General features: G+C 62.2%; 1 protein-coding gene across 1 annotated transcript in view; it reads right to left on the reverse strand.

The window, feature by feature from the left end:
• ATP2A3 (ATPase sarcoplasmic/endoplasmic reticulum Ca2+ transporting 3) overlaps positions 1 to 15,509 on the reverse strand; it is a 34,928-nt gene that overhangs the window by 9,194 nt on the left and 10,225 nt on the right. The window contains exons 3-17 of the mRNA XM_084862277.1: positions 15,365 to 15,447; positions 13,837 to 13,941; positions 13,554 to 13,692; positions 13,199 to 13,279; positions 13,025 to 13,110; positions 10,194 to 10,658; positions 8,299 to 8,387; positions 8,111 to 8,213; positions 6,696 to 6,827; positions 6,205 to 6,330; positions 4,956 to 5,174; positions 4,471 to 4,806; positions 1,928 to 2,148; positions 819 to 1,021; positions 163 to 248 (exon numbers count right to left, since the gene is read on the reverse strand). Coding sequence (XP_084718403.1) covers positions 163 to 248; positions 819 to 1,021; positions 1,928 to 2,148; positions 4,471 to 4,806; positions 4,956 to 5,174; positions 6,205 to 6,330; positions 6,696 to 6,827; positions 8,111 to 8,213; positions 8,299 to 8,387; positions 10,194 to 10,658; positions 13,025 to 13,110; positions 13,199 to 13,279; positions 13,554 to 13,692; positions 13,837 to 13,941; positions 15,365 to 15,447 — 2,474 coding nt within the window. The remainder of the gene's footprint in view (positions 1 to 162; positions 249 to 818; positions 1,022 to 1,927; positions 2,149 to 4,470; positions 4,807 to 4,955; positions 5,175 to 6,204; positions 6,331 to 6,695; positions 6,828 to 8,110; positions 8,214 to 8,298; positions 8,388 to 10,193; positions 10,659 to 13,024; positions 13,111 to 13,198; positions 13,280 to 13,553; positions 13,693 to 13,836; positions 13,942 to 15,364; positions 15,448 to 15,509) is intronic.

The following is a 15,509-nucleotide window of genomic DNA, read 5'->3' on the forward strand; positions in this document are numbered from 1 at the left end:
TTCGCTCCCCAGCTCTGAGCGTGGCTCCCCAGGTGGTGAATGTCTGACTGTGTGAATGGGGGTGGGAAGGGACAGCCGTGGGCCATCCCGGGGTTCTGGACCCCCTTCCCCTGAAACTCCAACTCGGAAATCCCCCCAACAGGCTCCCTGGCTGTCACTCACCAGCTGGTAGAAGGTGATGTGAGGTCCGTCGGCATCATACAGGAACCACCAGGTGGCGGCGGCCACAGTGGCCAGGCCCACGTACACTGCAGGGAAGGAGGGAGGAAACCAGCTACAACGGACAGCTGTGGTTTTCCGGCATCCCTGTCCCCTCCCCAGTAACTTCCCGTCACCATCTCCCCCTCTCTAGGCCACAGGAGCCAGCAGTGGGCCCTGACTGGCAATCGGCGTGTCACAGCCCTGGCCACAGGACTGGCTAGGAGATAAGCAGGTGAGACAACGTGAACCAATGAGAACAGGCCAGACTTTTATCCTGCTACCGAGGGAGTGGTATGATAACGAGCTCTTTCTCCTATTGAATTTGGGGTTGCAATGGAGCAAGCACGAGGGCTGGAGCTGCCATAGCCATTCTGCCAACCACAGAGGTACCTGCCTGAGAGTGGAGCTGAGGCAGAGCCAAAATATGCCAGTGCTGCTACAATCTGAGGCCTGGGTGCAGCCATGCCTGAAGCAGGCTTTTCAGTTAGATGAGCTCACACAGTTTCTTTTGGTACAAGCCAGGCTGAGTCACACTGTCTGCAGTTTGCAAGCCTTCCTGATAAAGGGTCTTAGGAGACTCCCGGAACCCCACTGCGAGCTGGGGTCCCCCCATTTACCTCCAATAGCCAGATACCGGAAGAAGAGCCAGCCGCTGATGAGGGCCTCGCGGGGGTTGCGGGGCAGCTTCTCCATGATGTCCAGGTCTGGAGGGTTGAAGCCCAGGGCGGTGGCAGGCAAGCCGTCCGTCACCAGGTTCACCCAGAGCAGCTGCACGGGGATCAGGGCTTCGGGCAGGCCCAGGATGGCCGTGAGGAAGATGCTGGAACCAGAGTCGTAGGCTCCAGCCCCCGCCAATGGAGTGCCCAGCTCCCGCCCTCCTCAGCAGCCTAGCCTCGCCCTGCTAGTGCTGACGTGTGTGTGTGTGCATATGTGTGTGTGTATGTGCATGTGTGTGTGTGTGTGTGTTAGTGAGAGGGGTGTGTGCACAGCTCTGCCTCGCACTGGGCCCCCTGGCTCCCCCCGTCCCAGCTCTGGAGCTGAGGCATAGCTGCTCCTCAGGCCTCTTCTGCTAGGACAGAGTCCTCTTTGGGGCATACACAGGTGGTCGGTGATGCCCACGCATAGACACATTTGTCCACAGACACGAGCAAACACCCAGCACAGGCTATAGAGCCCCACAAACACAAGCATACACCTATACGCTTGCCCCACGTACAGAGATGCAGAATTCACGTGTCCAGGCAAACATGAGCTCCCATTCTCCACAGCCATCTCTCACATGCTAACCTAAGCGTGTACACAGCTATACACCCGCACAAGTCCCTGTGCCTGTACTCACCCCAAAGATGCAACAGAACACAGGTGCACACACACACACACACACACACACACACTTCTCACTAAGGCACACACAGCATGCGCACTCACCACGGACACACACAAACACATCACTGCCCAGAGGTGGGGCTAGTTCTCCCATTTGCATGACTCTGAACGTGGGAAGGCTAGGGCTGGAGGGATGACAGAGGACTTTTCAGGCACCTCCTTGGGGGGCTGGGTACACCAGGGCCTCGAGTGACACGGTGTCCCCATCCTGGCCCACCTGAAGGGAGACCCGGAAGGCCCCAGCCAGGGCAAGTCACATGCTCCTCCGTCCCAGCAGCCCCATCCCAGGAACAGGCGCTTCCCAGGTCCAGAGGGCTGGGAAGAGGGGGCGGAGCCTCACCAGACGACCTCGCCCACGTTGGAGGAGATGAGGTAGCGGATGAATTGCTTCATGTTGCTGTAGATGGCCCGGCCCTCCTCCACCGCAGCCACAATGGAGGCGAAGTTGTCATCTGATAGGACCATCTCTGCTGCCGACTTGGCCACGGCTGTGCCGGAGCCCATGGCGATGCCGATCTCTGCTTTCTTCAGGGCTGGGGCGTCGTTCACCCCATCTCCAGTCTGGAGACCAGGTTAGGGGGGTTCACATCTGAAACCGCTCCCTTCTATCTCCCCAACTCCCTTCCACTCAGCCTATCCCCAAGCTCAGAGGATGTCCCCACGGAAGCGGACAGCTGGACGGAACAAATGTGGGGTCACGAGCTTAGAAACGGGGCTGAGGATGAGGCTGAAGGGACGGGAAGGACAAAGTTGGGGAGCAGACCAGGTCTAAGGCCAGAGGAGATGGTGAGGTGGGGATGGGCAGGAGCGTGGGTCAACAATGAGGGTGGGGATGAAATTTAGTTTGGATGGAGAGCAGAAGATAAAGTTTCTGTTAAGGACAAAGTTAAGGGCAAGTCAGAAATGAGGTCAAGGTTGTGGCTCAGGTCAAGGACCAGGTAAGTACTGTAGTCAAGGGGAAGGTCAGGGTCAAGACTGGACTCAGGCTCAAGATTAAAAATTAGATTAAGGTAGAGGTCAAGTCAAAGTTAGAGGCCAAATCAAGGCTATGGCCCATATCAGGAGTGATGTGATGGTCGAAGTTGGCATTTAGTCAAAGTCAAGATTGGAAGCCAGATCAAAGTGGAAGTCAACATGAAGTATTGGGTTGGGGAAATCAAGATCAATGTCAGGGATCAGGTCAGGGTCCAAGTAAAAACTGAAACACATACCAGGGTTGAGCTAAAAGTAAAGAATCAAATTCAGATGGTCAAGGTCAAGGTCAAGAATTCAGTCAAGAATAAGGCTTCAAGTAATCAAGTCAAGGTTGGTGCCCAGTTCAATATCCAAGTCCAGGCTGAGCCACAGGTCAGGATTAAGGTGAAAGTAAAGGACTGGGTTAGGCTGAGGTCAAAATTAATAGCAGAGGCTAGGTCAGGGACGAGGTCTCAGTCAAAAGTGATACAGGGTTGATGAATGGGTCAGCAATTAAGAATGAGAGGGGCACATGCCCAGGTTGCAGGCTCGATCTCCAGTAGGGGGCGTGCAGGAGGCAGCTGGTCAATGATTCTCTCTCATCACTGCTGTTTCTATCTCTCTCCCCCTCTCCCTTTTCCTTCCTCTCTGAAATCAATAAAAACACATATTAAAAAAAAATGAGAGAGAAAACTGGGCTCACACCCCATGTCCATGCACAGGGGAACGAATAAACTGTGGTGTAGTCACACAATGGAATGCTACTCAACAATTTAAAAAGCAATCATTGCCCTAACCAGTTTGGCTCAGTGGATAGAGCATCGGCCTGCAGACTCAAGGATCCCAGGTTCGATTCCGGTCAAGGGCATGTACCTTGGTTTCGGGCACATCCCCAGTAGGGGGCGTGCAGGAGGCAGCTGATAGATGTTTCTCTCTCATCCATGTTTCTGAATCTCTCCCTCTCTTTTCCCCTCTGTAAAAAAAAAAATCAATAATTTTTTAAAAAGCAATCATCTACTGTAACCTCAGCAACACGGATACATCTCCAGAGGAAGAAGCCAGACACAGAGGGGTCCATGCTGTGTGACTCCATTCCTGTGAAAATCCAGGGCGGGCAGAACTGCCTTGGAGAAGAAATCAGCGCAGCGGCTGCCTGTTGCTTGTTTCGGGCGAGGGGCCTGCAGGAGGAGCACTGATGGCAGTGCTCCCCGGACGGGTTTGGATGACACGGGCGTGTCATTTGCCAGCACTCACCAAAGGAACGGCATGCCTAACACGTGTGCATTTCCCTGCATGCACGTTTTACCTTAAAAAGGAGAAAGAGCTGAGACCGGTTTGGCTCAATGGATAGAGCGTCGGCTTGGGGACTGAAGGGAGCCGGGTTCGATTCTGGTCAAAGGCATGTACCTTGGTTGCGGGCACATCCCCAGTAGGAGGTGTGCAAGAGGCAGCTGATCGATGACTCTCTCTCATCGATGTTTCTAGCTCTCTATCTCTCTCCCTTCCTCTCTGTACAAAATCAATAAAATATATTTAAAAAAAAAAAAAAAAAGGAGAAAGATGGAGCCGCAAGCACTGCTCTCTGAGCATGCGTTCTGAAGCACGTGAGGGCGAAGGGTGCGGATGCCTACAACTCAGAAAGGCATCTAACCAAGATGGGCTGAGGAGGGACCAACGGACAGGTACGCGCCAAAGCCACGACAGCAGAAGGTGACTGGCAGCACCTGGATGGCGGGCAGAGGAGCTCCGCGGTCCCGTCACCTCCATGTGCCTTGGTGTGGAGATGTGTGGGTCAGACTACGCCGGGGAAAGTAAGAATGGAGCCGAGGCAGGGGTTCACGGTGGCTCCCTCCGGCCGCGTGGCCTGTGCCCCCCCCGCCCAGCCCGCCCCCCGCAGCCCCCCTCCCCCGGCGCCCGCGGAGGCCTCACCATGGCGGTGATCTCGTTGAAGGACTGCAGGAACTCCACGATGCGGGACTTGTGCGCGGGCTCCACGCGGGCGAAGCAGCGGGCGGTGCGGCAGGCCTGGCGCTGCTGCTCGGGGCCGAGGTCGTCGAACTCTCGGCCTGTGTAGGCCTTGCCCACCACGTCCTCCGCGGCCTGGAAGATGCCCAGCCGGCGGCAGATGGCCACGGCCGTGCCCTTGTTGTCCCCCGTGATCATGACCACGCGGATGCCCGCCCGGCGGCAGCGCTCGATGCAGGCGGCCACCTCCGGCCTCGGAGGGTCCAGCATGCCCACGCAGCCCACGAAGGTCAGGTCCGTCTGCAGGGAGGGGCAGAGGCCGGTGGGGCCGGGCCCCTCCTCCCCTGGCTGCCCGCGCAGCTGCTGCGGGCAGACGCCTGCCCCCCCCTTTGCACACACACACACACACACACACACACACACACATGCTCCGGGCCGCGGGCACGCACCTCGTACTGCACGAACTTGCTGCAGTCGTCCAGCTGCATGTCTTCCCTCCTCGGGGGCGCGTCCCGCGTGGCCAGCGCCAGGCAGCGCAGCGTGTCCGAGCCCGAGCCCCAGTCCCGGATCTTGGCCAGAATCTGCTCCCTGGAGGTGGCGCTCAGGGGTACTGTGCGGCTCCCCACTCGGACTGAGGAGCAGCGTTCGATCACACTCTCCGGAGCCCCCTGCAGCATGGGGAGGGGCAGCTCTGTCAGTCAGGACCCCGCTCCTCCCTCCCTCCCGACCGAGGAAACAGAGGCCCCGATATGGGGAGAGGCCACCCGAGGGGACACACAGCCAAGCAAGGCCCAGAATCTCCTCTGGAAGCTCAGGGTGGGGACCGAGGGGCCCCTGGTGAGAAGACCCCAAGGGGATGGGCGGGTCATGGCCGCCATGGGCCTGCGCTGACGGCAGCATTTTGGGAGAAAGGGGGACCCCAATTCTGTAGGGGGTTCAGCAGCAGGAGGCAGGCTGGGCCCTGCTCGGGCCAGAATGGAGCCACGCTGAGGGTGTGGAGGGCTGGCTCTGAGAAGGTGACCTGGGGGTGGCAGGCTCCTCAGTGACCCCGAGGTTGCACCTCAGACCTCCCCCCACGCCTGGGAATCGCCCTGAACATTCCATCAGTGCTTCTCCCTCTCCCCAAAGGCGGGCTGCGCTCTCCAAGACGCCCACAGAGGCCTTTTGTCCCCACAGGGGCCGAGCGCCACCGCAGGGAATGTCAGGGCTGCGATTCCTCCTCCAGGCTCCGAAGCAGCGGCAGGAGGTGCTGCGGCAGACGTCTGGGTGGGATGGGGCGGGTTCCTCTCTCTCTGGGAAGGAGCACCACCCACCTCCACACCCCAGTCAGAGGCACGGGGCTTCCAGCCCAGCCCTGCTATTCAGATGGGGAGACCGAGCTCCACAGCACAGCCTGGGTGACCCCAAGGTCGTGTGGCCAAACGGTGCCTCTCAGCCCAGAGCTGGGACCATGGGGAGGGGCACGCCTCAGCCCCATCCCTGGCTGCACCTCCACCACGTCTGGATCCGCTCCCAGCACCGCCCCCCCCTTCCCGCCCCAGGCAGGCAGCCACCCTGGTCCCGGGGCCATTGCTGGACGGTGGGCCTCACGCCTCCCTTAGTCCCCCTCAGCTGCAGCCTGTGCTCTTCAGAGGACGGGAGACCAGGGCCCCCAGGGCCCCCAGCACAGAGAGGCCCCCGCCAGGGGGAAGCTCGCACCTTCACAAACATCTTGCTGCCCTGGGCCGCTGGGCCGGGGCGGGTGGGCGTGCAGTACACCGACATGGACTTGCGGTCTCGGGAGAACTCCAGGGTGAACTCCTTCCGCATCAGCTGGCGGATGACCTGTGGGGCCCGGGCGGGTCAGGGCTGGAGGGCAGAGCCAGCGACGTTCCCGCCTTCTCGCCAGCTGCTCAGCCCCCTACGGAGCCCCTTGCAGTGGAGGGACGGCGGCGTCTCTCCTCTGACCGGGCGTCGGAGGCCTCCCTCTCCCTCTCCAGCCCCAGAAGTGCCATCGAGTGGCCACTTCCCCGCCAGGCTGTGCGCCTCCCAACCCCGAGTCTCTGGCCTCACTCGGCGTTTTCCTCCATTTTCTTCCCGGCCAAGCAGCACGAGGGTCTGAGGTCCTTCCTCCTCCCAGAAGCCTCCCGGGGCTGTGTCCGCCTCTCACCCCTCCCCGGGTGCCCAGGAGGCCCACCCCACCCGCTCACCGCGTTGCAGGCGCCGGCTCGCTCCACCCGGGACAGGCCCTGCAGGCTGGTGTCAAACACGTTCATCTTCTCCACCAGGCAGGTCAGCGCCGTCTCCGTGGCCTCCCCCACCTTCTCATACACGCCCTTGGCCTGGCGGGGCCGGGGCACAGGGGTAAGGGAAGAGGTAAGGTAAGGTAAGGGGCCAGGGGCACAGGGGTAAGGCCCCCAGAGGGCTCCCAGCCTCACCTCCCCTACGCCCCCCCCCTTCCTGCCCCTGGAGCTCCCTCTGCCCGTTTACCTGTGGCCTCTTTGGCATCAGACCTGTGGGCCCTCCCCAGCCCAGCTAGCCTGGGGTCTGAGTGGGATCTGGCGCTGACTCTCACCTTCCCTTCTGACCCTCCCTTCTCCGGCACCAAGACCTCTCCCCTGAGCTCTAAGCCCGCCTTGTAACCTCCCTGCCCTCCGCCCCTTTCTCCTGGCTCCTCCTCAGCCTCCTTCCCAACTCCTTCCTCCTTGTAAATACTGCTCCTTCCCTCTCACTTCTTCCAGAGGTCTCACGTGGCCCTGCCTCCACCACCCTTCACGTGATCTCAAATGCTGGAGCCCAGCCAGCCGAGACCGCCTCCAACCTCTCAGCCCCCCCTGAGCTCCCAGCCCCCCTGAGCTCCCAGCCCACCTGTCCAGGTGCTGCCCGCTGGACTTAGCCCTTCGGGGACCGTCAGGCCACCTCTCCTCTCCCTGGAGATGCTGCCTTAGTCACTATAGTTACAGTCCCAGCCGGGAAGCTGCCCTGACTTCCACCTCTTGTTCATCGAGCCAGTGACCAAGTCCCAGGACCTTGGCTCCTCAGTCTCTCTCCGGCCCTCCCTCTTCCCTGAGGCCACGGCCAGCAGCTCCCTGGCCTGGGTGACCACCTCAGGCTCCCTGGCTCCAGTCCTGCCCTGCCTGTTCTATCTTCAACACAGAAGCCTGGGTGGCATTTGTAAAGGCAAATCTGACCCTGCCACTCCCCTGGCGAAAGCCCTTCGGTGGCTACCGACTGGCCTCAGCCTGGCATCGGGCCTGGCCTGGTGTGGCCATGTCCCTCCCCGCACACAGGAGCAGCCGCCTGCCAGCCACCGGGAGGGGCACTCACGCTACATCTCTCCAGGCTGGTGTGGTCAGTCTGTTCGCCTTCCCTGGGCCGTGCCTTCTGCTTTAGACACCCTCCCTGGCCCTGCAGCCCATGACATTACAGACCCCCACAGTCCAAGAGGCCCAGGGTTCCACATCCAGTCGAGAAAGCAGTTGGTGTGTGTGTGTGTGTGTGTGTGTGTGTGTGTGTGTGTGTAGGGGTGGCAGTGCTCCTGGGCAGGTGCCACCCGCCCTGGGAGCGCTGAGACCCTGGGAGGAGGTCTGTCCCGGGGAGACGGTAACACGGAGCAGCGGCCCACCTCGTTGTAGTCCAGGGCGGAGTCGTTGCACAGGGCACAGATGGTCGCCAGCTCCACCAGCCCATCGAACTGCCCGCAGCGCACCGGCTGCTCCCCCTGCAGCCTGAGGAGCCGGGCGGTCAGCACCAGGGCAGGCCTGGCCCTGCGCCGGGAAGCCCCGCCCCCACGGCCCCTCGCCCGGCACTCACACTTGGCCCTCCGGGGTGTAGGTGGTGCCGGAGATGGTGAACTCGTGCAGGCGGCACGCGCCAGCTTCTGCCTCAGCGACCACGAACATCTGAGGACGGGAGCACAGGAGCCTGCTGAGAGGGGCCCTCACCTCCCTCCTCCCTCTTCCCTCCTCCCCGGCAGCCAGTCTGAACAAAGCCTGGCCCCAGGCTGGGGTCCTGTGGGCCCCCATGGGAGCCACCGCCTCCCCCCCCCCCCCACAGGCTTACAGGCTGCGTGTAGTACAGAGCCCAGGCTGAGGCGGGAACCTCTGCTCTGCCCAGCTGTGTCCAGAGCAGTGGTCGACAAACTGCGGCTCCAGAGCCACATGCGGCTTGCGAGCCGCAGTTTGCCTCTCTGTTGACTAATGAGTTTGCCCGCCACTGACCTAGACCCTTGATTCCAATCATTACAGGCTGTTGTTGTTCCTTGTGATTAAGCCCCTATCCCAGGGGTCGGCAAACTCATTAGTCAACAGAGTGGCACACCGTGGCTCTAGACCCCTGAGGGGTTTACAGCAGACTCCTCAATGTTCTGGGGGCCGCTGGGAGCCTGATATGCCCTGAGCTGGGGCAGGAGGCCCGGGTCCTGCCGTCTTGCAGGGTGACCCCTGGCTGAGCCCTGAGCCTGTCCCTCCACGGGTGACTTGGAGAGGAAGTGGGACCAGCATCCAGCTGCCTCTTCTTTCCCCTCAAGGGGATGGGTTCCTGGCCTCCAAGAGAGAAACCCCACAGCCTGTTCTGGGGCACAGACCCTCTGCCCAATGGTGTCCACACACAGTGAGCTCCGCCCAGAGGGCCTGCTGGGTCCCCCAGCCCCTGCCTGTGCCTCGCGGAGACGGGCCCCTCCCGGCCCTGGGCAGCCCATGTCCTGCCTGCCAGCCGGCTCAGCCAGGGCGACAGTTCCTGCTTCCTGGAGACCGCCTGGCCGCACATTCCCACACCAATGGCCAGCCGGCATCCAGCAGGTGCTCCATCAATGCCCCTTCCTTCACACGCCCCTCCCTGCTCCCGGGCAGCCCTCCAGCCACAGCCAGCAGAGCCCTACGAAGTCGGGGTTCTCAGCCCGTAAGGCCTCTACACCTGTCCTGCCCTGTGCTTCTCAGTCGAGGACACCGTTCCAATGAAGTCCCACTAGGGAGTTTAGCGGGTCAGGTGGCCCCTCCCCTGCGGCGGCCTCCGATGGGCTTCCATAGGGCTCTGAAGTCTCAGACCCAGAGCCCGGGTGGCCAAGGCCCAGTGGGCAGGCTGTGGGAGCAGAGGGGGGGCAGGAGTGTTGGGGGAGGAAGGGGGGCGGACCTGAGACAGGTGGGAAACCCACAACCTTCACCATCACCTCACCCACCCGTCTGCCCTCTGCACCTGCCAGAGCCCCAGCCGGAATCCCGGGAGCATGTGGGCAGCAGGGCCGGGATCTGGGATCGGGTTGCAGGGAATGAATAATTCCTGCTCTGGCTCTTCCCGGGACAGTGGAGCCGGCGGATCTGATGACGGGCGTTGCCCATAGCGAGTCACGGGAGAACAGGATAGAGCCTGGGTCCGGGCCCAGCCTGGCTCAGACGCCTCAAGGCTGTACTTGACCCTGGCCTGGGTCCTTGATGGCGACCGGGCAGGGCTGACATACCCAGGCTTCAGATGAGGAAACTGAGGTTCCCAGGTGGGCAATGACCTGCCTGGTGACACGAGTCCGGCCAGACGATGCTACTCTGCCTCTCGAAGACCTGACTCTGTTCCCCACCAGGGGGCATCCTACAGGCTCTGTCCTCCACCCCCGGCCAACAAGGAGCCAGGGCAAGACCCAGAGAGGAGCCAAATGGCGCCCGCCGAACACCAGAGGGCAGCACCGGTGGGACCCCCCGCCGGCGGGGGACACTCACCCGGCAGACGGACATCTGGTTGGTGGTGAGCGTGCCCGTCTTGTCGGAGCAGATGACGGAGGTGCAGCCCAGCGTCTCCACGGAGGGCAGGCTCCGCACGATGGCGTGCTTGCGTGCCATGCGCCGCGTGCCCAGCGCCAGGCACGTGGTGATGACGGCCGGGAGGCCCTCGGGGATGGCGGCCACGGCCAGGGCCACGGCGATCTTGAAGTAGTACACGGCGCCCCGGAGCCAGGAGCCGCCATGCGCCGGGTCGGCGAAGTGGCCGATGTTGATGACCCACACGGCCACGCAGATGACGGAGATGGCGTGGGACAGCTGCCGCCCGAACTCGTCCAGTTTCTGCTGCAGCGGCGTCCGCTCGGGCTCCACGGCCGCCATCTGGCTCCGGATCTTCCCCAGCTCCGTGCTCAGGCCCGTGGCCACGGCCACACCCACGGCCTTGCCCGAGGCGATGTTGGTGCCCTGCCAGGGAGGAGGGGGGCGCTGGTTAGCCCCGGGAAAGGGCCCAGCACCCCTGCCCCTGCAGGGTGGGACTCTTATCCCCCGAGTGGCTCTCTTTCTCCCTGTCGCTCAGCGCTCCTGGACGTACGCAGCTATACAGTGCCATTACTGCTGCCACCTCCCCTCCGTGACAGTGCCAGCTCCACGATGCCAGGGGTTTTGTTCAGCGCCATATCCCTAGTGCCTACCCTGGGGCCTGGCACAGAGGAAGCTCCAGGCCAATATTGTTAACGCTATGCTTTTATTTATTTCAGAGAGAGGAAGGGAGAGGGAGAGAGAGAGATGGAAACATCAATGATGAGAGAAAATCATCGATCACCTGCCTCCTGCACACCCTCTACTGGGGATCACTCTGACCGGGAATCGAACCATGGCCTCCTGGGTTACGGGTCGGCGCTCGGCCACTGAGCCACACCTCCCGGGCGCCAGGCCAATGTTGACCGTATGATCAACCAGCACAGCACCGCACCAGCCCATCAAAGTAAGATCCATACACAACCAAGCGGCCACGCGGGAATGTGACGGACTGTGGTCACAGGTGAACCTCCCGTACACGTTTACGAAAGAACCCGGAAAACTTGGCCGTACGTCCACCCATTTCCAAGGCCCAAGTCAAATCCTGGGCAGCCAGGACTTCAGGGGCCGGTGCCAGGGCGGCCGGCCTTGACCTTCCATGTCCTCTCCTGGAAAATGGTCCGGCAGAGGCCCACGGCGGCTGCTCCCGGAGGCCCAGGGCTCAGTACCCCTCAGGCGGGCGGCTGCGCGGAGGACGGAGCGAGGGGGTGCTGGCGGCAGCCTCGGCCCCTCTTCTGCCCGGAGCCTGCAGCCCCTCCCCCACGGGCAGGCCCTCCGCTGAGGGAATGGCCTCAGTGAGCCAGAGCGACCTGCTTAACACTCAACACTTAACACCCTCAGAGTCCCCTCCCACTCCAAGGCTTCACTGCCTCGAGGCGGGGCACTGTCCTCCGGAGAGCGCTGGGTGAAGGTCATTCTCCGGCTTCTGCCACTTGATGCCCTGGGCCTGCCCACCGACCTGAGCCATCCCTGCCCTGTGGCTTCTGTGCTCGGCCTCAGGCTGTTTCTGGGCAGCCCAGGAGCATCACTAGTTAGGTCCCTCTGAGCCCCAAGGGAAGGCCACTCCCCAGAGTTGAATCCATCAATCTCCCTGAAAAGAGCAGGGGCGGGGGCTAACATCGTGACGTGGGGGGTTGGTTTGCCCCGAGAAGAAATGACTATTCCTGCCATCCTCCACCATTTAGCAACCCTCTTCCTCTAGAATAGGGGTGTCGAAATCAATCAGAGAAGGGGCCAAAATCTAAAATCCAGCCTAAATCGCGGGCCGAATGGTTTACTGAACAGTCATAAACTGACAATGTCATAAACTGACAGCGGAGTGCAGTGATGACAGCGCGGTGCGGGCCACATTGCAAGGCCTGGCGGGCTGGATTTGGCCCGCGGGCCTTGTGTTTGACACATGTGCTCTAGAAGATTCTCCGTTGAATGACTATAGGCAAACTCGACCCCTCTCCCGTTTAAGGCAGGATAAACCTAGCAGGTGAGAGGAAACACTCTGGAGTTGGAAATGTCTAAGTTCACATCCCAGCCCTGCCAGTCACTGGCTGTGTGACCTTGGGCCACTTACCTAACATCTCTGTGCCTGTTTCCTTGCTGGAAAATGCAGATAACAAAGGTGGTGTCTTGTGAAGATTAAATAAACTAACACAGGCACAGCTATTATTTCACTACAAACTTATCTGTGTTGTTGATAATCAATGAGGGTTTTAACTGATTCATCTAAATGTTATTCTTTCTATTATCACTAGTGGCCCAGTGCATGAAATTTGTGCATTGGGGGGTGGGGGGTTGGTTGTCCCTCTGCCTGGCCTGCACTCTCTCCAATCTGGGACCCCTTGGGGGATGTCTGACTGCCGGTTTAGTTGGACATCCCTCTCACAATTCAGAACTAACTGCTCACCTGCCTGCCTGCCTGCCTGATCGCCCCTAACCACTCTACCTGCCAGCCTGCTCACCCCCAACTGCCCCCTCACCAGCCTTCTCACCCCCAACCTCCCCCTGTTGCCGACCTGCTTGCCCCCAACTGCCCTCCCTGCTGGCATGCTCACCCCAACTGCCCCTCCACCAGCCTGATCACCCCCAATTGCCCTCCCCTCCTGGCCTGATCACCCCTAACCTCCTTGGCCTCGGTCCTGCCACCGTGGCTTTGTCCGGAAGGATGTCCGGAAGGTCTCCTGCAAGGTCTCCCAGTCTCATTAGTATATTACCCTTTCATTAGTATAGACTGTCCAGGCAGAGGGCCGCGGACTTACAGAAAACAGCATGTTCTTCTTGTCCTGGTTCACAGCCCTGGGGTCCGGGATGGCATCTGTGTGCTTGGTCACGGACACGGACTCACCTGCTCATGGAGTCAGAGATGAGAAGCCCCACGTGCAGACACCCACGCCCCCTGACCCAGCCCCGCTCGGCACAGCCCCCGGCCTCACCTGTCAGGATGGACTGGTCCACTCTCAGCGCGGTGGACTTGATCTCCACCAGGCGGAGGTCGGCAGGCACTTTGTCTCCCACTGCGGAGGGAGAAGGGCTGGGCTGAGGGTGGCTTTGGGCACCCCCCCCCCCGAAAGCCAGGAGGGCGCCCAGGACCCAAGGCTGGGGCTGGGAGGCAGGATCCCAGCTGGGATTCCTCAGGGAGGGAGGCCCTGGCCTCTGGCCTCTGGCCTCACCTGTCCAGCAGGTTTGGGCCAAGAGCTGAGGAGAGAGCTACATACACAGCAAGAGACGGGAGCGCAGAGAGGGATGGGCTCACGGCCTCGCCCCTGAGGCAGAGGGGCCCCAACGCACCCGCCACCTCCACGATGTCCCCGGGCACAATGTCCCGCGCGCGGATCCTCTGCACGCCGGCGCGGTCCGAGCGCAGCACCTTGCCCATCTCGGGCTCGTACTCCTTCAGGGCCTCGATGGCACTCTCGGCGTTGCGCTCCTGCAGCACGAGGGGGGGGGGGGGCAGGCGCGGTCTGTACTCCCGGCCTCAGCAGGCCCCCCTCCTGGAGGGACATCCTCGGGGCTCGGGATGGAGCTGGAGAGGTCACCCCCAGCAGCCCAGCCCCACCCCCGTGGCTCCCACCTGCCACACGCCCACGACCGCGTTGGCCACCAGGATCAGCACGATGACCAGCGGCTCCACGAAGGCCGTCATGGTCTCCTCGCCCTCCTCGAACCAGGCCAGCACCTGCCGGGACCCAAGCTGGTGAGCGGGGGCTCTGCTGTGGGCCAGGCTCTGCTGACCACCTCCTCTGTGCGCGGGTGTCCTGTCTGCTCCCCGCTTTGGGGGAAGATGCCGGGGGGGGGGGGGGGGGGGGGGGGGGGGGGGGGCTGGGGGGGAGGACCTGGGAGAGGGCCGCTGGGAGAAGGCGTGGCTTCGGGCGCGCAGCCTCTGTGGGTAGCGACCACCACAGCCCAGTCCCACCGCCAGCTCTCAGGGCCGTGGGCCCACTGCACAGCTGACAGCGGCGGGCCTCACTGTCTGCCTCGCTGCGGTTTTCCAAGCGTGGCCCCCCCCCCCCCCACCCCTACAAGCAGCAGCACCACCTGGGAACTTGCTAGAAACGCGATTCTCGGGGCCCACCCCAGACCTCCGGAGTCAGAAACCCCCCCGTCTGTTTGAGCAAGCCCAGCTGACCCCGCTTCAGGCTCCCACCCACCCAGAGGCCGGTGGCCAGACACAGATCCCAGCCAGAGCCCGGGCCTGAAGCAGGAGGCCCGGTTCACGTCTCACTCCCACATCCTCGGCCTAACTGGGACCTGGTCACTCCCCTCCACTGCCTCAGGGGGTCCGTCGGTACCAGCGCCCTTTCAGCTCAGCCGTTTTAGGGTAGACTTTCTCCTCGGTAAGAGTCCTCAGTCTCCACAGGCACAGGGAGCGGCCAGGAGAGCCAGACACAGCTGGCTGGAGGGGAAGGGTCAGTCCCACAGGGCCCCTGCTGCTCCTCCTCTCCCAGTCACAGGGCCAGGTCTCCCTCCGGGCAGCCATGTGCCTGCACCAGCCTCGGGTCTCTGCTGCTCAGTCCCCAGTGACAGCCACTGTCCCCTCCCCACTCCATCCCGACCCCATGGCCCCCTGGGTCCAGGAGGGGCCCGGGCAGCGGGCAGGGGCAAGAGCAAAGGGAGGCAGCAGCCCCGGGGGGTGGCAAGAGGTTCCGGCCTGAAGACCTCTGAGGGCACAGGGAGCCAGAGGGGCTCTCAACCAGGGTGACGGTGTCTCCTGGGGACATTTGGCAACCTCTGGGGACCTGCTTGTCACAACAGAGGGTGCCACTGGACCTGGTGGGTGGAGGCCAGGGGTGCCTAAGACCGCCCCCAAGCAAAGATCAGCTGGTCCAGATGTCCGTATTGCTGAGGCTGAGGAACCTGAGCTAAAGTGGGCAGGGGCAGGGGCTGGCAGCCGGGGGGACAGATGGGAGTGGGGTGCAGTGGGGGCTGCGAGGGTTCACAGGGGAAGTGACCTCTGAGCAGGGCAGGCGGGCAGGGGCCCAGGGGTGCCAGCGGCGGGGAGGACAGCCCTGTGTTCGGAGCCTGGGACTCTGGGCACTGCTCCGCCCAGGCTCCCCGCCTCCCACGGGCTGCCTGAGGCTGGGGGACGGGGCCCCACTTACAAAGGAGACCAGGGCGGCCAGCAGCAGGATCCGCACCAGCAGGTCCTCGAACTGCTCCAGCACCAGTTCCCACAGGGACTTCCCTGGGACAGGAACACGTGTGAGGCCCAGGCCCTGACCAGCTGGCCTGCCCCCACGCGGAGCT

Source organism: Pipistrellus hanaki (genome assembly GCF_964339955.1).
Source record: "Pipistrellus hanaki genome assembly, chromosome: 16".
Taxonomy (NCBI): Eukaryota; Metazoa; Chordata; class Mammalia; order Chiroptera; family Vespertilionidae; genus Pipistrellus; species Pipistrellus hanaki.